This window comes from Entelurus aequoreus, linkage group LG08 (assembly GCF_033978785.1).
Source record: "Entelurus aequoreus isolate RoL-2023_Sb linkage group LG08, RoL_Eaeq_v1.1, whole genome shotgun sequence".
Taxonomy (NCBI): domain Eukaryota; kingdom Metazoa; phylum Chordata; class Actinopteri; order Syngnathiformes; family Syngnathidae; genus Entelurus; species Entelurus aequoreus.
Window position 1 is genome coordinate 29,867,240 of NC_084738.1, and position 22,988 is coordinate 29,890,227.

The following is a 22,988-nucleotide window of genomic DNA, read 5'->3' on the forward strand; positions in this document are numbered from 1 at the left end:
AACCATGTAAATATGTATAATGGGTTCCACCCAGGTTTCTACACGTTGAACACAATATATAAAGTGATTTACAGTACTGTACATCAAATAAACATAAGGGGTTGATTAATCTTTTTTCTATGTAATACAAAAGTCAAAACAAGTTTGGTTTAAATTGGTTTTGTTCTTCAATGTTTAATGCTAATAATCTAGTATGTCCCCCTTTACTGTGTCAGAAGGAATGCATTGATAAAGGTCATTAAAACAATTAAACTGTTGTCTCTTGAGACTTTTGCTCATTGTATCAAATCAAAAAACAGATTTGACTAGTGTGTGACTTTCCTCAGACAGAGAATTTCCTTAAGCACAAGATCCGCAGTCGTCCAGAGAGAGCAGAACTGGTCAGGATGCACATCTTGCAAGGTAACTGTAGCCATTCCCTTGTCCTTGTGCTAAAATGAACTGTATATCTATGTTTATAAGTTAATTGACATACATTTATGTATGTTCACGTCTTGCATACCAGATAATGATATACATCTCTGATTTCACAAGTGCACCATATCTTTGTAAAATAACTCTCCAATATTAGTCAAACATTCAAGTATACTGGTTTGTAAGCACACCGTGAGATGTTTGGCTCTCCTTCAGAGACTGGAGCCGAGCCGTCACTACAGGCCACTCAGATGAAGCTAAAGAGGGCCCGATTGGCCGACAACTTGAATGAGAAAATCGCCCAGAGACCTGGTCCCATGGAGCTTGTAGAGAAAAACATTATACCTGTGGATTCCAGCCTCAAACACGTCATAATAGGTGAGAGAAGGACTGGTAACACATTTGCATTTCAGTCTTGCAGTTCATTGGCACCACTGCTCATTATGACACTTGTTTTTTTTGTATTACTATTAACAGGACAGGTGAATTATCATAAAGTCTCGGATGAGGACAGTAGTGACGCCCTGTCCCCAGAGCAGCCCGCTAGCCAGGAATCTCAGAGCTCTATCCCCTCACCTGTGGAGGTAAAAGGCCCAGAGGCCCCCACTCCAGCGCCACTTCTTCCTAGCATCTTACTGAAGGTCAGAAAGGGGATAACCAAAGGATGTTGTGTCCTTAAACAGTTCAAAGTTAAGAACACATTTTCTGTGTTGTTCCAATTTTTTAGTCCCCCCCAGCTGCTGTAGAACCCACCACAGACAGAATGAAGGTATTCACTGCGAATGAGCACCCTTCAAGCCGCCCTGCAGTATCTGCTGCTCATCCCGTCACTCCTTCCAAGCCAGGCCCAACACTGGTGAAAGTATGTATGATCATACAACTTCTTATTTTTATCAGAGCGCAAAATAATTTTGGCTTACCTCCCACAACAGCAAAGCCAGCAAAAGACGCCGTCTGAGAAGAGCCGCAAGAAAGGCAAAGAGGCCAAACCCAGAGTGAAAAAGCTCAAGTACCATCAGTATGTTCCACCAGACCAGAAGCAGGAGGCCTGTGAGGCCCAGATGGATTCCTCCTATGCCAGACTTCTAGAGCAGCAGCAGTTGTTCCTCCAACTACAGATCCTCAACCAGCAACAGCAGCACTACAACTATCAGACTATTTTACCTGCCCCGCTCAGGTATGTTAACAACAAATGCTAAATACAAGCGATAACTCATCACACAAGACATAATTAGATCCGACCAGTCTAAAAACTACATAGAACCTCCAAGTTTCTGTTTGATGTTAGTCAAGAAAGATGTAAAATGATTGGTTGAAGGCACGTACGTCTTAGACTATCACTGGCAGTCGAGATGTATACACAGCTGCCTTTAGCATTAGTGTCTAAAAATAGAACAATGGTTGACACAACAGATGTCATTTTTCTTTTTTTTACATGTTTCAATGCTGTAAAATACACTGTTCACCCAGATGACAAATGGTGTTATGTTACTCTCCATAGGCCCGTGACAGATGGCCAGAGTGGCAATCCGAGCACCATCGTTGTTTCTTTGCCCACTGCACCACCACCTCCCACACTGCCTCTGGCACGGCAGAACAACTCCTTATCGAGCCGTAAGCCCGGAGTCTTGCCTCCCAACCTGGAGGAGATGAAGGTATCTGTCTAATGTTTCAACAGAATGTACTTACTGCACACAGTCCTGTCTCACAAAGTACGGCAAAAAACTTTTGAGGTCATTGATTAAAAACGAGAGTGCTTTGCATTGTGTAAATATATTAACCTACACATACACACTACAGTTAAAGTTAAAGTACCAATGATTGTCACACACACACTGGGTGTGGTGAAATTTGTCCTCTGCATTTGACCCATCCCCTTATTCACCCCCTGGGAGGTGAGGGGAGCAGTTAGCAGCAGCAGTGGCCGCGCCCGGGAATCATTTTGGTGATTTAACCCCAATTCCAACCCTTGATGCTGAGTGCCAAGCAGGGAGGTAATGGGTCCCATTTTTATAGTCTTTGGTATGACTTGGCCAGGGTTTGAACTCACAACCTACCGATCTCAGGGCGTACACTCTAACCACAAGGCCACTGAGTAGCAGCCACCTACAAAATGAGTTATACTACCAGTCAAATGTTTTAAAACACCTAATTTATAGCAATGAGTATATATGTTCAAACATTTAATTGGTACCGTATTTTTCGAACTTTAAGGCACACTTAAAATCCTTTCATTTTCTCAAAAATCGACAGTGCGCCTTATATCCCGGTGCGCCTAATTAATTCTAGTTGTGCTTACTGACTCCGAACCAATTTTATTTGGTACATTGTGTAACAACAAATGTGACCAGTAGATGGGAGTCACACATAAGAAATATGTGTGGACTGCAGGTTGACACCTGTTCAATAAATGACGCTAGCAAGTACCCGTAAGTAACTTTGATGTTTCATTGAGAATATACAAACCCCGTTTCCATATGAGTTGGGAAATTCTGTTAGATGTAAATATAAACGGAATACAATGATTTGCAAATCATTTTCAACCCATATTCAGTTGAATATGCTACAAAGACAACATATTTGATGTTCAAACAGTTAAACTTTTTTTTTTTTGCAAATAATCATTAACTTTAGAATTTGACGCCAACAACACGTGACAAAGAAGTTGGGAAAGGTGGCAATAAATACTGATAAAGTTGAGGAATGCTCATCAAACACTTATTTGGAACATCCCACAGGTGAACAGGCAAATTGGGAACAGGTGGGTGCCGTGATTGGGTATAAAAGTAGATTCCATGAAATGCTCAGTCATTCACAAACAAGGATGGGGCGAGGGTCACCACTTTGTCAACAAATGCGTGAGCAAATTGTTGAACAGTTTAAGAAAAACATTTCTCAACCAGCTATTGCAAGGAATTTAGGGATTTCACCATCTACGGTCCGTAATATCATCAAAGGGTTCAGAGAATCTGGAGAAATCACTGCACTAAGGCTGAAACAACGCGTCGACGTAGTCGACGTCATCGGTTATGTAAATACGTCGACGCCGTTTTTGTGCGTCGACGCGTCGCATAATTACGTCACACTACCGTCATGGCGGAGCGCAAAGCAGACTGTGCGAGCGAGGGGAAAAACGCACGCCAAAAGTCGTCAAAAGTGTGGGAGTATTTCAATACACAGCCTAATAATGTTGTTGTATGCACACTGTGTCGAGCGGAAATGTCCTATCATAGCAGCACAACGGCTATGAACGAACATTTGAAAAGAAAACCATCAACCATCAACTTGTCAATCGTCCGCGTTAGCATACGTTGTTATCATTACACAAAAACATGAATGTGTCATTTGTATCTGCTAGGGGTGTAACGGTATGTGTTTTGTATTGAACCGTTTCGGTACGGGGATTTCGGTTCGGTACGGGGGTGTACCGAACGAGTTTCTAAGCTAAAGCTAACTTTAGCTGCTAAAGTCTTAACAAGTTGCTTTGCTCCTCTGCCTCTGTCTCAGCATGCAGCATTGTCCCACCCATACAACCATCTGATTGGTACACACGCAGCATTGTCCCACCCACACTACCATCTGATTGGTACACACGAAGCATTATCAGCCAATCAGCAGTGCGTATTCATAGCGCATGTAGTCAGCGCTTCAGCGTCGAGCAGATAGGTGTTTAGCAGGTGAGCATCAGGCAGCGGACTCTCCCCAAATGATAATAAACACCTCCCAGTCAACTACTAGTAACATCACTATGAGCCCGTTGACCTACTAGAAACTTAAACTGCAGCTCAACTCGCTCGCAGTCCTGGTTTGAGGTGAAGGCTAATTACCTCTCAGTTCCAGCCACATCGACCCCTTCTGAGCGCCTATTTTCAGCTGCTGGGAATATTGTAAACAAGAAAAGAAGCAAAGCAAGTAGACATGCTAACCTTTCTTCATTACAACTGTTAGTCACTCACTGGAATGAGTAGAATTGGTTATTGTGTACTGTGTTGGACTGGATGTTTATTTTGCACATTTCAAAAGCAATACTTAATGTTTACAGTGCTCCAGAATATTTAGATTGGCACTTTTTTGTATTGGATGTTTATCTTTATTTTTGCACATTTTAGCAAATAAGCAATACTTTCACTTTTGTTGAAATGTTTACACTGTTGTTACAGAATATTTCGTTTTGCACTTTTTTGTATTGGATGTTTATCTTTATTTTTGCACATTTTAAAGCAAAATAAGCAATACTTTTACTTTTTAAATGCTTATACTATTGCAGAATATTAAGATTTGCACTGGATGTTTACTTTTATATTTGCACATTAAAAAGAAAATAAGCTACTTTTAATTTTGTTAAAAGTTTTAAATGTTTACATTGTTACAGAATATTTTGTCATGTTGTTGTCAATGTTGACTGAGTGGCCATACTTTTTTTTTGTAAATAAAAGCCATGCCTTTTGAAAAAACTGGCCTACTTTTATTTTTTCATCTTCATTTTAAATAAAATAAAATAAAAAATAATCGGTAAAAGGAAAAATAATCTATAGATGAATCGAAAAAATAATATATAGATTAACCGATTAATCGAAAAAATAATCTATAGATTAATCGATAGAAAAATAATCGTTAGCTGCAGCCTTACACTGCACGTAAGCAGCTAAACCCGTGACCATCGATCTCTTAGGCTGTACTGCATCAACAAGCGACATCAGTGTGTAAAGGATATCACCACATGGGCTCAGGAACACTTCAGAAACCCACTGTCAGTAACTACAGTTGGTCGCTACATCTGTAAGTGCAAGTTAAAACTCTCCTATGCAAGGCAAAAACCGTTTATCAACAACAACCAGAAACGCCGTCGGCTTCGCTGGGCCTGAGCTCATCTAAGATGGACTGATACAAAGTGGAAAAGTGTTCTGTGGTCTGACGAGTCCACATTTCAAATTGTTTTTGGAAACTGTGGACGTCGTGTCCTCCGGACCAAAGAGGAAAAGAGCCATCCGGATTGTTATAGGCGCAAAGTTGAAAAGCCAGCATCTGTGATAGTATGGGGGTGTATTAGTGCCCAAGACATGGGTAACTTACATCTGTGAAGGCGCCATTAATGCTGAATGGTATATACAGGTTTTGGAGCAACATATGTTGCCATCCAAGCAACGTTACCACGGACGCCCCTGTTTATTTCAGCAAGACAATGCCAAGCCACATGTTACATCAACGTGGCTTCATAGTAAAAGAGTGCGGGTACTAGACTGGCCTGCCTGTAGTCCAGACCTGTCTCCCATTGAAAATGTGTGGCGCATTATGAAGCCTAAAATACCACAACGGAGACCCCCGGATTGTTGAACAACTTAAGCTGTACATCAAGCAAGAATGGGAAATAATTCTACCTGAGAAGCTTAAAAAATGTGTCTCCTCAGTTCCCAAACGTTTACTGAGTGTTGTTAAAAGGAAAGGCCATGTAACACAGTGGTAAACATGCCCGTTCCCAACTACTTTGGCACGTGTTGCAGCCATGAAATTCTAAGTTAATTATTATTTGCAAAAAAAAATAAAGTTTATGAGTTTGAACATCAAATATCTTGTCTTTGTAGTGCATTCAATTGAATATGGGTTGAAAAGGATTTGCAAATCATTGTATTCCGTTTATATTTACATCTAACACAATATACCAACTCATATGGAAACGGGGTTTGTAAAACATTACACATGGCGCTCAAAAATCTGTCAAAATGTTTTAGTACAACTTTACACGTGGCCTGTGTAAATTAAATGTTAAACAGGCCACGTAACTTCCTGGCAGTAAACCTGCAAGAAAACTGCTGTTCTCAGGTTTCTCTGTTTTCTCTGTTTACATTTTCACACTTTACAGTATTTCTTTACACTTTGTTCAGCATTTCGTACATTTTCCTTATTTTTGCAACTCACTTTAAATAGTTATTAAGTGTTTATTGATTTTAGAATTGTGTTTAGATTTGAGTATTTAAGTGTTTTCCATGGTTGTATTAACATTTCCTTTCCTTTTCTGCCATATCGGCCATCCTTAGTGTTTAATAACATCATGATTATTTTCCAGGTTGCTGAGCTGAAGCTGGAGCTGAAGCTGCGTGGCCTCCCTGTGTCAGGAACTAAAATGGATCTGATCGAAAGACTAAAGCCCTTCCAGGATAGTCCTAGCTCGCCTGCTCTGACCACTATTCCCTCACCTGCCACCACCACTCTCACCGCCATTCCCATGGAGATCGTCACCACCAATACCAGACCTGCTGCCACCCATCCACTCCAGCAAGTGGCCACTGAGATTATAAACTCCACGCCTCCTGTCTCGCCCCCGACTCCCAAGGGTCTTTTCAGCTTCCGGCAGGATGTAGGCCTGTCAGACGCGAATTGTGAGCCATCAGGGCCCAAACTTCTCCCTCCCTTGCCTGTCCCAGAAAAGGACAGGAAGCTCCATGAGAAGGAGCAGCAGATTGAAGAGCTAATGCGGAAGCTTGAGCACGAGCAGAAGTTGGTGGAGGAGCTGAAGATGCAGCTGGAGGTAGAGAAGAGGACTCAGAGCAGCACTGACTCTCCATTTGTAGTATCAAGTTCTATGAGCCCTGTTTCAACAGTCCTCAACACAAACACTGTAAAACTGGAGCAACCGAACTTGTCAAACTGTTCTCCACCTTCCTTTCCTAATTCTCTTTTGGGCTCCCAGACTCTTACTAACCCGCTGCAAAATGTGGTGAAGTTGGAGGACATGACTGTGTGTTCTGGCAAACCTGTCCAACTTCCGCCTCAAACGCAGATCCTCACGCATACTCAAGGCCAAGTTAGCAGCAGCCCACAGCCTCTCCAGGGAAGTCCCAAACTCAACAACCAGCTGCAAACCCAATCCGCCGCCCCCAACCTGCAGCAGTTCTTCATCAGCCATTCTGGCGGGGTGTCCCAGATGCTTGGTCAACCTCAGACTCTGCTAACCACAACTGGTCAGGCTGGAACTCAGATTCTGCTCCCTGTCTCACTACCCAACAACACAACCGCCATCCAGCTGCCGAGCACCACGGTCAGCCTACAGGTACAATGCAGGACACATCTTCGTAGCTCACCTTGGAACAGTTTGGATTGTTTTACCCTGATCTGGCTTGTGTGTGTTTGGTGGTTTGATTGCTAGCCAAATTTTCTTAGTAGAATGTAGACTAGTCTAAAAAAAAGTCATGAATCATAAAAAATGGCTTGGTGGAAATAGGACCATAACCTGTTTTGGTAGTTTGTTTATTCAACTTGTAAGCAACTCTTTGTATTTAATTTGCTTTCCTGCATCTCGGCCTGTCCTTCAGGCAACTGTCTCAAATCCAGGCCGAGTCCAGGCCTCCATTCCTCAGCTGCAGACCACCAAGATGGAGACATCCCCCAGTCAGCAGTTAGTCAACCACAACTCATTGCTGCAGGTTAGCCATGCCACACGAGATGTCATGATATTACAGCACAATATCAATATCTTTCATGTGAAAAGTGTTGATTCAGTGATAATAGGTGTTTGTTGTAATGCTCTTGTTCTTAATGTTTGCAGACTTTAACAATGTGCACTAACACCATGGACACAAAGAACCACACAAGACCTGAGATAAATCCCCAGTGTTTCTTGAGGAGCTCCCCGGATAGCAGAGCCTCTCTTCGGCCATCGCCCAGTCACATCTCCAATGGGCCCCTCAATAAGGTATTAACTTTTATTTGCCCTCCTATTCTGACTCATAGTGTTGCACAATATACAATATAAATGATATAATTAGCAGATGATAGAGCTTTTAATACTATCGTTTTGTCGTTATATAATGCATGTTGATGACACATTCTTGCTGTGTCTCGTAAATGCTCGCGGTTAACAATACAAATATCGACAGTAACGATAGCAAGTATAGTATCGGTATATGGTCGATACTACAGTGGTAAGATCGATATTTTATATTATCAAAACATCTTTTGTCGTTATGGTTATTGTTTACAAACTGAGGAAATACATGGAGGACTTTAGGGGCAAAAGACAAAAGTGTGAAGTGAAGTGAAGTGAATTATATTTATATAGCGCTTTTCTCAAGTGACTCAAAGCGCTTTACATTGTGAAACCCAATATCTAAGTTACATTTTTAAACCAGTGTGGGTGGCACTGGGAGCAGGTGGGTAAAGTGTCTTGCCCAAGGACACAGCGGCAGTGACTAGGATGGCAGAAGCGGGTATCGAACCTGGAACCCTCAAGTTGCTGGCACGGCCACTCTACCAACCGAGCTATACCGCCCCACATTAAAACATTGAAATCAGAGCCCACATACAGTAGTAAGAAATAATTTAACAATATAATTAATATTGTTACACTGCATCCTGTGTTTTTGTCTGATTATAATTGTCCTCAAAAATTAAATCATTCAATATCCTTGAAAAATTGAAGTAACAGTATCAGCATTGGTATGACCAATACTGCCCCTGTAAATACTTGGTATTGGATCACATTTGCAGTATTGTCCTAAACTAATGTAAATTATCCAAACAACAGAATAATGAGTGTTTATTGTATTTTAACAGAAGTGTAGATAGAACCTTGTTACAACAGAAAGTAACCAGATATTAACAGTACATGAACAAGTATATTAACAATTGTTTTGAGAAAATAATATAACAGGAAATTACTCAATATGCTGCTGCATATGTCAGCAGCCATATTAGGATCCTTTGTAACCCTTTCAAAATGTTTCTATTATCATTTATATACCACATAATTAGGGATGTTCCGATCAGGAATTTATTCTGTCGATTTCGATACTGATCACCATGATTGAGGTGATGCTTCCACTTATTTGTGGTGAGTGCTTTAGACATTGCAACAATAAACACATCTCTTGTACTGTTGAAGCAAAATTAAGCCAATAGTACACAATAACTAAACAAAAGTAAAAACTATATACGACTCATTGTAATCCTTTGGTTTTTGCCCTCGAAGTCTTCCTGTGTCCAGGAAGTTTGTAAACATTAATAAGAACAACATTGAGAAGAGAACACATGTATCTAATTACTTTTGTATCATTATATACTGTTACTATTCTTGGTATCGACACCACCAATTTATGGATTGATTTGCCCTCCTCTTACATGTCGTGTACTGACTGTGACGATGCTGACACACTAACAGTTGTCATTTTATCCTCTCTCTGCACTCTTATTAATCAACTGTCCTGTTAATATCTGTCTACTTTCTGCCATAACGAGGTGCCATCTACACTAATTCTTAAACTTCACTAAACACTTTTTTCTTAATGTTGAACAAAGCTGGCTTAGTGGTTAACTTACCTATTAGCATGCCTGTTCATGGCTTGTTCTCGGTGTGTAACATGTTTAGCCTTGTCCTCCAGTGATAATCGTACTTGATACTGATACTTAAGATACAAAGAAATGCAGTTTATTTGCCATAATGGAGTTGATTATTTGTAACTTAGAGGAGCGGCTCAACACTGTATGGGGACAAATAATTAGCTGCTGACCAAAAAGAAATAGTGTCAGTCAACGGGATCAGTGTTTGTGATCGGCATTAAAAGGAATTAATCAGCACATCCCTACAAATAATATTTTGAGATTGTTATCGAAGACTGCGTTATATATTGTGATACAAATTTTAGGCCATTTCGCCCATCAGTATTAATCATCCTCACCCTTGTTTATGTATAATTTGATATTCATGTGCTGTGTTAAATATGGACTGGAGCATAATGACAATTGTTTGACATTGTTCACACTGCAGGGTAGTATGTCCAATTTAGATTGTATGTCAAGTCCAATCTTGTGATTGTTCACATTACAAAATGTAATTGATGTCTAATGTGAACACAATCTGACCCGCATGCAGACATGACATCATGTCGGAAGTAAACATGGCTCCAAGGTCTAAGTATTTGTGGCAATTTTTAAGGATTTTGTGCAATCAAAGTCAACATTTTCTGAACTGAATTATTGCACATAGAAGATTAAGAAGGAAGAGGGAGAGCATTTTGGCTCTCACACTTTGTGGGACATTTGCTTCGATGTCTGCTCCGAAGAGCGTGTGGAGGAGCAGTCGCAGCCACGGGAGTGGTGGAACATTGACACGAGTTCCGAAAATATTATTTTCACCTGTTTTCTGCTCATTTTTCAACTATTTATTTTGTAACCGTCTATTTTGGCAAATAATTCTGATGCTTATTGCTATTTCATGATATATTAGGCCGGATGAGCGCGACCAAAGCGTTCAGACTGCAGTCGCATCAAACTATCAGATTTATATCCCCATACGAAAGAGGCCTAAGTCAGATTTGAAAAAAATGGAATTGCTCTGTTTACATTGACATGGAAAGATCCGATAGAGGTCACATATGGACTGACCTGCAGTGTGAACAGAACCTTGGTCCCCCTTTTGCTATTGTAAAGTCGCCTTTGGTTTCATGAAAAGCTCTTTACAAATATTTAACATGAAATATTTATTTACCCTATGCTTAAGTTTGTGTTTTTTTCCCCTCCAGTCTTCCTCTGCAACCCAGCCCAACTTGATCCTGCAGCCTGCATCATTGCTTTCTCAGCTTCCCAAGACAAAAGAACCTCCTCGATATGAGGACGCTGTCAAACAGAGCCGCAACATGCACGTCAACAACGTTTCACAGGTTAGAAACCCTACACACACACACGCACGCACACACACACACACACAGCCAGCACATGGCATGAACGTTTGTTTAATGCCACAACCACTAGGGGGTGATAGCATGCAAGGGAAGTGAACATACTTCTAAGATGGTGCCAAGTATCAAAATTCATGAGTGTTAGGATGAAATCTACAACATTATCTAAAATGCTAGCATGCTAACATAGGATGAGTTAGCATTGATTGATTGATTGAAAGTTTTATTAGTAGGTTGCACAGTAAAGTACATATTCCGTACAATTGACCACTAAATGGTAACACCCGAATAAGTTTTTCAACTTGTTTAAGTCGGGGTCCACATAAATCAATTCATGGTACAAATATATATTATCAGCATAATATAGTCATCCCACAAGTTAATCATCAGAGTATATACATTGAATTATTTACATTATTTACAATTCGGGGGGTGGGATGTAGAAGGGGGCGGGGGGGGAGGGGTTGATATCAGCACTTCAGTCATCAACAATTGCATCATCAGAGAAATGGACATTGAAACAGTATAGGTCTGACTTGGTAGGATAGCATAAGAACGAGTATATACGTTTGATTATTTACAATCCGGGGAGGTGGGATGTGGAGGGGGGAGGGTGTTAGTCAAGGGTTGAAGTTGTCTGGAAGTGTTCTTTTAGTGCAGTTTTGAAGGAGGATAGAGATGCCCTTTCTTTTACACCTGTTGGGAGTGCATTCCATATAATAATAAAGGATTAGATTGATGTGGCATAGAAGGAGAATGAGTTAAGACCTTTGTTACATCGGAATCTGGGTTTAACGTGGTTTGTGGAGCTCCCCCTGGTGTTGTGGTTATGGCGGACATTTACGTTAAGAAGTAGTTTGACATGTACTTCGGTATCAGGGAGGTGTAGCGGATTTTATAGACTAGGCTCAGTGCAAGTTGTTTTACTCTGTCCTCCACCCTGAGCCAGCCCACTTTGGAGAAGTGGGTAGGAGAGAGGTGTGATCTGGGGTGGAGGTCTGAAAGTAACCTGACTAGCTTGTTCTGGGATGTTTGGAGTCTATATTTAAGGGTTTTGGAGGTGCTAGGGTACCAGGAGGTGCATGCGTAATCGAAAAAGGGTTGAATGAGAGTTCCCGCTAGAATCTTCATGGTGCTTTTGTTGACCAGAGAGGAGATTCTGTAGAGAAATCTCGTTCGTTGGTTGACCTTTTTGATTACCTTGGTTGCCATTTTATCACAGGAAAGATTAGCCTCTAGAATGGAACCTAGGTAGGTGACCTCATTTTTCCTGGTGATAACAACTTTTATAGTGAAATCATTGACTTTCTTAAGGTTGATTTGGGACCCAAATAGGATGGATTCCGTTTTACCCAAGTGTATGGATAGTTTATTGTCAGCGAGCCAGGTGCAAATACTACGGAGTTCAGCACTGAGGATTTTCTCCACCTGTGACTTGTCCTTGCCGGATACCAGCAGGGCCGAATCATCCCCAAACAAGAACAATTCACAGTCGCATGCTGATGACATGTCATTAACATATATTAGGAACAGTAAAGGCCCCAATATACTGCCTTGGGGGAGTATATTGGTGCGGGGTGAAACATCCACAATTTGCTAAAATGCTAGCATAAGCATAGAAACATTAGCATGCTAACATTGGGAGAAGTTAACATACTTCTAAGATGGCGGCAAGTATCAAAATCCATAATTGTTCAGGTGAAACATTCAAAATTAGCTCAAAAGCTAGCATATAATGTTATAATGCTAACATAGGTGAAGTGAACATACTTCCAAGATGGCGCCAAGTATCAAAATCTGTGATTTTTAGTGGGGCCACATGATCATGACATGGACTTTTGTCAAGATTTGAATATTTTTTTTATTTTATTTAAATAAGTCACTTATAAAAGACAAAGTTATACAAGTTCAAATGTTGCTGTCAAAGTTGAATAATTAGGTTGTTTGAATCAAGTTAGAAACGTGTAGCACAACCTACACCCCCTTGCAACAAGGCAAAATGGTTAATTCCTTCCAATAACATGGAACTATTCTTTACTGTTCAATCAACACAGACGTCATCATGTCTTCAAAAGTAGGGGTAGAAGGCAAACTATGAAAAATCAGTTTATGGTAGCAGAGGACGGTTATTTTAAAGTCTCACTTTTGCATCTCACTGCACATGGGGCGGTATAACTAGGTTGGTAGAGTGGTTGTGCCAGCAACTTGAGGGTTCCAGGTTCGATCCCCGCTTCCGCCATCCTAGTCACTGCCGTTGTGTCCTTGGGCAAGACACTTTATCCACGCCTGCTCCCAGTGCCACCCACACTGGTTTAAATGTAACTTGGGTATTGGGTTTCACTATGTAAAGCGCTTTGAGTCACTAGAGAAAAAGCGCTAAATAAATATAATTCAATTCACTTCACTTCACATAATTGTGGAGCGTTCAAGGAACCTTGATTAAAGTTTGAAACAGGTGTCACTAGTTTTTAAAGAGAAAGGGGCTTAACTCTTAGTATTTATAGTAATAATCATGATGATGATATTATTGTGATCATTATTATCCACTAAATGATTCAGCTAACCTCTGTGGCGTAAAGACGAATTTGACATATTTGTCATATTATTTTTACGTGAATCATGCCAGGTTGTATGATTATGAAAATTCCCATTCTGGGTACTTAGTAATGCATTTGTTGGCACTATTTTGTGGGGGAAAAACAACTTAAAAAAGCAAACAACAGATAATTTAGGGGTAATTTGTTGTGTTTCAACTAAATTAAGTCAATCATTTTTTTTTTATTACCGTCTGTATGCGGGGTGGTGATGTTAGGTCTGGGCTCCATTCCGGCATCTAATAATAATAGTTCAAATAATAATTATAAGTGATATTAAAGACCAAAAAGTGACCACATCCCACCTTGGATTGTAAATCAAGTCTTGTCAGTACAACCAGATGTCTTTGCAGGTTGCCACAGCAACCAGTCAGCAAATGGATGACTTGTTTGACATCCTCATACAGAGTGGAGGTAAGAACTGCTTCTGCAGAAAGATAGAGTTCATATAAATACATATAATAACATTTTTATTTGATCCACTTCAGAAATGACTCCGTTTATCCCACATGATTGTCTGACTAAGAGCCACCCGGTCACAGCCAGCGTCAGCACGCTTCCCCTCAACAGCGCCCTCTACAGGTCCCCGCCACACATCCAGTTGGCCCCTCCCCCCACGCTGAGTCCCGCCATGGACCCCGGCCTGGCCAACCTCTCCTCGCTGGCCACCGACAACCAGCTGGAGGCCTTCCTGGAGAGGACGCTGGCCGACACGCCGTCAGCATCAGACCCGCGCACGCAGGGCCTGATGGAGGAGCTGCAGGCGCAGCTGATGGACCAGCATCCCTACTCGCCCATGGACACGTCCGACCTGTCCTTCTGCGACTCCTCCTCCTCGCCGCCGTCCTCGCTCAACATGGCTTTGTCCGACCCGGCGCTGGACAACATGGAGTGGTTGGACCTCACCATGCCTCCGGGCCCGGGTGGGATCCCTGCGGACTTCCTGGACTCGCACGACATGCAGCTGCACTGGGAATGACGCGCCGCCGCAAGATGGAGAAGAGCACTGATGCGTCGGTAACAGTCCAAATACAACCACGTGAAACTACACGCAGGAGTTTGCACAGCTGTCAAAAAATGATGATGTCATCACTTCGGTGGCTAAAAACAAAAAAAAGGTTTGAAATGGATTGTCTAGAAAAGCCAGGAAGAGGCGGAGCCAATTGGACTTGAGTAGCATGGACTATCTGTACATATGAAGAACATGGTTCATAAACATCATGATCCTGCCATATTGTGACCCGTGTGCACATCCTGCATGTTTGCTGACTCATCAACTCGTTACGACGCTGAGGAACAAACATCCACAAAAACTATCTTGGAAAGGAACACAGGTGAGAGTTATGCACTACAGAGGCGTGACCAGGCCTCCACTTTGATGACATCACAGATTTGTCCACAAGTCTCTCTTTTATGAATGTATTCTGTCAGGTGAGGGAACTCTGGTAATCACGGCAGCTTTGTGACTGTGCAAAGGGAACAAATGTAGACCTCACATTTTGGGTCCATCCATAGCCAACTGTCCTGCGTGCGTGCGTGCGTGCGTGCGTGTGTTCTTGTATTTCTGCCATTCTTGAGACATCAACAAGGAAAAGTACCTTCCATATGAGGACCGGTGAACAAGTTAGGACATAAATCATGATCCCAATACGGAAAACCATTGCATCTAATAGAGAATGTCTCATTTGCACCCCTGGTGATGAAATATATCAAAATTAGGGTGGTCCCAAAAAGGAGGGATTTTTCAAATTGACTGTGTGTCGGTTTTAAAAGTGCTTTCCCTCTGGTCAACATATGAAATAACAAGTGTGTGTAAGAAATTGAAATGCGCCCCCTTTTGGCCCAAAATGAATACAAAAATAAAAAATAAATATGTATATAGAGACATACTGTAATAACAAAGTAAATAATAAAGATTAAAAACCAATTACAAACAAAAAATTCCCCCCAAAAATTAACTAAAAGCTTACCTTTTTAATATTTGGCATAGTATGTATATATTATTAAAGGCCTACTGAAATGAAAATGTTCTTATTTAAACGAGGATAGCAGATCCATTCTATGTGTCATACTTGATCATTTCGCGATATTGCCATATTTTTGCTGAAAGGATTTAGTAGAGAACATCGACGATGAAGTTGGCAACTTTTGGTCGCTGATAAAAAAAAGCCTTGCCTGTACCGGAAGTATCGTGACGTCACAGGTTGTGGAGCTCCTCACATCTGCACATTGTTTACAATCATGGCCACAAGCAGCGAGAGCGATTCGGATCGAGAAAGCGACGATTTCCCCATTAAATTGAGCGAGGATGAAAGATTCGTGGATGAAGAAAGTGAGAGTGAAGGACTAGAGGGCAGTGGAAGCGATTCAGATAGGGAAAATGCTGTGAGAGGCGGTTGGGACCTGATATTCAGCTGGGAATGACTAAAACAGTAAATAAACACAAGACATATATATACTCTATTAGCCACAACACAACCAGGCTTATATTTAATATGCCACAAAATAATACCGCATAACAAACACCTCCCCCCCCCCGTCCATATAACCCGCCAATACAAATCAAACACCCGCACAACACACTCAATCCCACAGCCCAAAGTACCGTTCACCTCCGCAAAGTTCATACAGCACATATATTTCCCCAAAGTTACGTACGTGACATGCACATAGCGGCACGCACGTACGGGCAAGCGATCAAATGTTTGGAAGCCGCAGTTGCGTACTCACGGTACAGCGTATCCAACTCAAAGTCCTCCTGGTAAGAGTCTCTGTTCTCCCAGTTCCCCACAGGCCAATGGTAAAGCTTGACTGTCATTGTTCGGAAATGTAAACAATGAAACACTGGCTACGACGTAGCCGCTATGTGTTTGTGTTGCTGCAGCCGGCCGCTAATACACCGCTTCCCACCTACAGCTTTCTTTGTTGCAGTCTTCATTGTTCATTAAACAAATTGCAAAAGATTCACCAACACAGATGTCCAGAATACTGTGGAATTTTGCGATGAAAACAGACGACTTAATAGCTGGCCACAATGGTGTCCCAAAATGTCAGCTACAATCCGTGCCGTCACGCGCAAACGTCATCATACCGAGACGTTTTCAGCAGGATATTTCACGGGAAATTTAAAATTGCACTTTACTAATCTAACCCGGCCGTATTGGCATGTGTTGCAATGTTAAGATTTCATCATTGATATATAAACTCTCAGACTGCGTGGTCGGTAGTAGTGGGTTTCAGTAGGCCTTTAATGTTGTAAATACACATTTTTTATATATCTAGAAAGGGTGGTCCTAAAGAGGTAGGCATTTTTCAGAGGTCTCAAGAAGGTAACAAACACAAGAGTGTGGGTGGGTGGGTGTGTGTGTGTGTGGGTGTGGGTGTGTGTGTGTGTCATCAATGAAGTAATTAGAATAGAGTCAGAGTAAAAAAAACTAGCCTAATTGGACTTTTGTAGCAATGTTTCCATAGTTAGAATTGAAATAGTCAGTTCCAGGGTCAAACTGTCGCCATCACTAAAAATTCAGGCATTTTAACATCATAACACAGGTGTGGAAGTGCATGGTGCTGTCTTACCTGGTCGTGAAAGTGTAAAAAGAAGTTCACGGCTGTGTTGTAAAACTTCAAAACAACCCAGGAGTACTCATGTTCACTCTGGTGAGAGCAGAAATAATCACAGAGTTGTGTTGATTGTAGGTGGAAGTGATGGATCATCATGTTTAAAAGTCTACCCCAGCTGACTTAGGGACAGCCAATCACAAGGCGCCTATAAACTAACAGACTTTTGTTTCCAAATATATTTTTGGATGTGGTAGAAAGCAGGAGTGAACCCACACAAGCCTGCGAGGCGCATGTGCTTCCCACTCATCCACCGTTATGTCTTTTGAGGAGTCTACTAAAAGGAGCGCAATACTGGCTGCAACCAGCAGGAGGCGCTGTTGCTCCAATATAATATATTTAATAATCTAACGTCCTGTGCGTTTTAAGTCGTGCGGAAAAATCTCACTTTTAGACATTTATAAATTAATCTAATTGTTCTTTTACAACAGATTCAGCCATGTTGTACTGACTATTGATTGATTGAGACTTGTATTAGTAGATTGCACAGTACAGTACATATTCTGTACAATTGACCACTATGGTAACACCCCAATATGTTTTTCAACTTGTTTAAGTCGGGGTCCACGTTAATGGTAAACCAGGGCAGATAAGAGTACGCCACATAACTGTTCTAAAATAAGAAGGATTGTTGAAGTTGTGTGGGAGTGTCACCAGCAGCTTTACGTCGTCTTTGTGTCACCTTGTCCGTGCAGTGTTCACTTCCTCCTGCAGCAACGTGTTGTTACCCCCGGTGGCCGCAAGAGGGCGCCATCACTGCTTTAGTTCTCCACACACAACTTTGCATAGATGTGATTCCATGTGGAGCCTTTTGTCACTTGAGCCAACATTACTAATGAGTTATGTTTTTTTACATTTGATGTTCGCCTTTAAGGGTGTCAAATTGAATGTTTTATGGACAAAACAAGGCATTGGACTTTATTATCACTTTTTTCAGGTTGATTTATTATGATTATTATTTTTCTTACTACTACTTTGGTTTGCATTTTTCTTGTTCAACTGATATATTTGTCATATCGGCCCTCGGTGATCGGAGCCCGACTGGCCAGTGAAGGTCAGCTCGTACGTTACTGTAACCATGACAACCTTGTACTGTACTTTGCTGCATGTGATAACAGTTGATAAGAATCTATTATGGTGTTTCTGAATAACTCCTGGGCTTCCCCTTAACGACTGCAGTTTATCGCCATGGTAACAGTAACATCAATTCTGACTATTCTGGGATTTAAAGAAAATAATAATCACCCTTCCCTTCCACCTTTTGTTTGCCTGCCATACGTTTTGCACATTGTGTACATACTTCTATAGATGTAAGTCATATTTTTATACATGTTTGGAATCACGGGCTCTCTCTGTTGTAAATACTTCGAATCTTTTATGTGAAGATAATAAAATTGGTGTACTATGACAAGGCTCTGTGTCATGTTTGTGGAGTGTATCTCTGCCAAGAATCTTAAAAATGTTATATTTTGCTGTGAAAAATTTGACAGATTTAGTGATGGGTAAATGATGCTTCAGTGAGTGTATGGCGCAGTTACTACCTGTATTGACAAAGCACTGATACAGCGTTAGTTTTTCCATAATGGTCAACTGCCATCTACTGAATTCAAATATTCACATTTGACCTGCAAATAAAATCAGTAGTTGGCAAATGAATAACGAATGTGCAACTTTGGTCAATGAGCCAAATAGTGCACAGGAAAAGAAGATCAAACACAAAGAGTAATATTAGATGCTTCAGTATTGTTTGATCCATCACGAGTTAAATCTTTTTTTCCTTTTCACATCAAACATTTCAAAGACTTTCCACACAACGCTCACAAAAATATTACTTTTCCACTTACCAAATTCTTTTTGTGTACTAAATCCTCCTGTCCTAAAGGTTTAAGGCCTGTGCGTTCCGCTGTCATAACCCAGAAGTGTGGCTTTCAAAGAGGTGTTAAACATGTAATTAAGTACATTAGTTACTGCAGGTATTGCATTATTTTTGATTGCCCAGAGTGCTATTTTGCTTGAATTTGTCTTATTTTTACTCAAGACCCATAATTCCTTTCATGGAAAGACATTTGCATAACAAATCCCACCAAATGCTATGCTAATGTAAATGTTGGGTTTTGTACTGCAACTAACCCCAAACAGGGCAAACTTTATATGATAAATGCTAACATTTTACACCTAACATTTCTTTTTGTCAATGCTGGTTTACGAGTTGCAACATCTGAGCCATGTTGTGTTGTCAAGTGAAGAAGTACAGAATGACAATCATCCCCAAAAAAGACCATGACTTCATTCCAACAACAAAAAAATCGTAAAACATTTGTCGTCCTCCAACCTCGGTCATTTGGCTCATGTGCGTAGCAACTGTTTTCCTGTCATTTAGAAACAACTTCCGAGCAAACCGCAATGACCTAGTCGGTCACGATGACATCATCGCATGTTTTCCCAAGGAAGCGTTCTCTGCTTTCGTTGAACTCTTTGTGGTCACGACTTGAAAAAAAAAATGCTGTTGACTTGAAAGGCGCTCAAGTGTTTTATTGATGTCTTTATCTGCAGGACAGATACATCAGCGTCACGGTTTCAAAGAAATCTGCTTCTCAATCCACCCAAATTCTTGAATTAATGAACTCATAACTTAAAATGACTGTATTGTATTCTTACAGGCATGCTTTGTAATGTCATTAATTATAAATACATATGTTCCAGTGCCGGTGCCAGGTAATAACGTGCGATGTGCCCTAATTCTTAACATCCTTAACATCCCTCTCTGGGTCGGCAGCTAAACCTTTTTATTTGTGAGCCACATCATCGGCAGTCTGGGGGCACGGCAGGCCACGCCCTCATCATCACGAGGACTCATACGATAAAAGCAAATCATAAAGATAAGAAGGCCCAAGACCATTGTGGCATTTAAAAACCAGTAAAGCAATCTTAAAATTGATTCTTAATCACACAGGGAGCCAATGCAGTGATTTTAAAACCGGTGTAATATGGGACGCCTTCTGGTCCTCATCAGTGTTAACGTGTGTTGTTCTCCAATGAACACTTTACGACAGTTCTATGCCCCTTTACGGCTATTCATGCTGGAGACTGGGCAGTGGGGGCTGCTGGGATATGGCATGTCATGGAGGAAACTATGTTGACATGTCGGCTGCCTCAGTGTCTGAATAAAACTCAATATACTTAATATACGTTGTGTCTACTAAGTCTATATCAACATTGGTAGCAGAGGATAGTTATTGGTCAGGATGGGGCTGTTGTATTTGTAAGACATGGTGGTATCCTTGTTAGAGTACATCACTTGAGGCTTAATAAGTTACACACAACTGCTCAAAGTGAGGTTCTCGATGACACAAACAGTGAGATAATTGTACAGAATCAAGCAGCAGACAGTGAAAACACAGATGTAGTGAACAGAGCCACAGGTGGCTCATTCAGTACACAAAACACAGATGCTGATAACGAACAGGAAAGTGACAGAGAGTCCAATGCAGGAGAGGGAGCTCATTCGTTAGTGACTCATAATGATGTAATTCAAACTCAAATGGAGCACAATGTCTATAATGATAACCCTGTTATTCCTGTGTCCAGTGTCAAGGTAAAAGCGGGACATACTGTAACCTTTATGAAAAGTGATGAAAGTGTTCTATGTAAAGCAAAAGTCCTAGGTAGAGCAGGCAAAGCCACAGGAGGGTATAAAAATTGGTATAACCTGCAATTTATTGAAAATGATGGGAGTCATGGTCAAAAAGAAGCTGTTGATCTGTCACGTGTGAATAGTCTCAGCATTGAGTCCGATTCAGAAGTCATGGATGCTGATGTACTTATAACAAAAGACATATCATTTGATGAAGCTAAACAAATAGAGATTGAAAACTGGAACAATAATAATGTTTTTGAAGAAGTTGAAGATACAGGCCAAAGATGTGTTTCCACCCGTTGGGTCTGTAGTCTAAAAGAAACTGAGAACGGTATTGTGCCTAAAGCTAGACTTGTAGCCAGGGGTTTTGAAGAGTTCAATATCCAACAGGTGCAAAAAGATTCACCAACCTGTGCTTCTGAATCCCTGAGGTTATTGCTAGCAGTGATTAGCCAAAATCAGTGGAAGGTCCATTCTATGGACATTAAATCTGCATTTTAATTTTGCTTTTATTTTCTTTCATTTCACTTTGTTGTCTGTGAAGCACTTTGAGTCTGCCTTGTGTATGAAAAGCGCTATACAAATAAAGTTGCCTTGCCTTGCCTTGCCTTTTTGCAAGGCATGGAGTTATCAAGGGACATTCATGTTCACCCCCCCCCCCCCCCCAGAAGCAAACAGTAAAGGGGTGCTATGGAAACTTAAGAAATGTGTATATGGTCTTGCTGATGCATCACTTTATTGGTATAATAGAGTGAAAGAAATAATGCTGAGCACAAGTGGTAAAGTGTCACAAGTGGATCCTGCAGTCTTTTATTGGTTGGATGAACAATGCAAAGTTAAAGGGGTACTTGCATGTCATGTGGATGATTTTCTCTGGGCAGGTTCACAAAACTTTGTAACTGATGTGATTCCTCGACTGAAGTGTGCGTTCCGTGTGGGACGTGAGGAACATGATAATTTCTGCTATGTAGGAATGGACATTGCCACTGTAAATGGTGTAATTGAGATGAATCAGCAGGGCTATATTGACAACATGCAACCCATAAACATGCAGCCAGCACGTGCTATACAGAGAGATTCAGCTCTTAGTGAAACGGAAAGAGAGCAGCTGAGATCAAAAATAGGACAAATTCTTTGGGTTGCAAAACAAACTAGACCTGATGTTATGTTTGACGCTTGTATTTTGGCATCTATTCTGAAAAATGCTACTGTGCAGTCCATTCATGATGCAAATAAGGTGATTCGTAAACTTAAAGCAGGAAAGGTTACTCTTAAATTTCAACATTTGGGTAATAATGATGCTTTGAACTTGACTGTCTTCAGTGATGCCTCGCTGGGAAACTTGCCTGATGGAGGTACTCAAGGAGGGACATTGATCACTCTCATGGGGGAAAACGGGAAGTTTTCTCCTCTCTGTTGGCAATCTAAGAGGATCAGGCGTGTGGTGCGGAGCACCCTTGCGGGAGAGACACTCGCTATGTCGGATGGAATAGACAATGCTATTTTCCTTTCTACTCTTTTTTCGGAGCTCACTACTGGGACCACCAAATTAAATGCTCCCACGTTGGTCTGTGTGACTGACAATCACTCTCTTTATGATGCCCTTAAGTCCACTAAACAGGTCACAGAGAAGAGACTTCGGTTGGATATAAGCGGGATCAAGGAGCTCATTCAGAGTAAAACAATCAAAAAGGTACTCTGGTCAGTGACAAAAGCCCAACTAGCTGACTGTCTGACGAAAAAGGGGGCATCATCCCTAGTGGTCTTGAAAGCACTATGTGAAGGACTGTGGAATCCACCCTAATTGGAATTCACCCTAATTGTTGTTTAAAAAAAAAAAAAAAAAAAAAACACAGGCGAGAATGCTGATTGTATTTTGTTATTTTCTTGAATGTTTTTCAATTGCCTTTTCCCTTGTTGCACTTGGCTTTTGTTTTTCTTATTTTAAAGAAAGAAGAGGGAGATTATTAACGTGTGTTGTTCTCCAATGAACACTTTACGACAGTTCTATGCCCCTTTACGGCTATTCATGCTGGAGACTGGGCAGTGGGGGCT

At 41.1% G+C, this 22,988-nt stretch overlaps 1 protein-coding gene across 3 annotated transcripts in view; it reads left to right on the plus strand.

Moving 5' to 3' along the window:
* mrtfba (myocardin related transcription factor Ba) overlaps positions 1 to 18,695 on the plus strand; it is a 44,651-nt gene extending 25,956 nt beyond the window's left edge. For 2 of the 3 annotated variants that reach the window (XM_062056227.1, XM_062056226.1), the window contains 12 exons: positions 327 to 402; positions 631 to 792; positions 892 to 1,055; positions 1,142 to 1,276; positions 1,347 to 1,591; positions 1,916 to 2,069; positions 6,479 to 7,461; positions 7,712 to 7,835; positions 7,958 to 8,104; positions 10,929 to 11,066; positions 14,032 to 14,092; positions 14,167 to 18,695. In XM_062056227.1, coding sequence (XP_061912211.1) covers positions 327 to 402; positions 631 to 792; positions 892 to 1,055; positions 1,142 to 1,276; positions 1,347 to 1,591; positions 1,916 to 2,069; positions 6,479 to 7,461; positions 7,712 to 7,835; positions 7,958 to 8,104; positions 10,929 to 11,066; positions 14,032 to 14,092; positions 14,167 to 14,657 — 2,880 coding nt within the window. In that variant the 3' untranslated portion in view covers positions 14,658 to 18,695. Of the gene's footprint in view, positions 1 to 326; positions 403 to 630; positions 793 to 891; positions 1,056 to 1,141; positions 1,277 to 1,346; positions 1,592 to 1,915; positions 2,070 to 6,478; positions 7,463 to 7,711; positions 7,836 to 7,957; positions 8,105 to 10,928; positions 11,067 to 14,031; positions 14,093 to 14,166 lie in introns of all 3 variants that reach the window. The other variant, XM_062056228.1, reaches the window with a different exon arrangement.
* Positions 18,696 to 22,988: the final 4,293 nt, after the last annotated feature.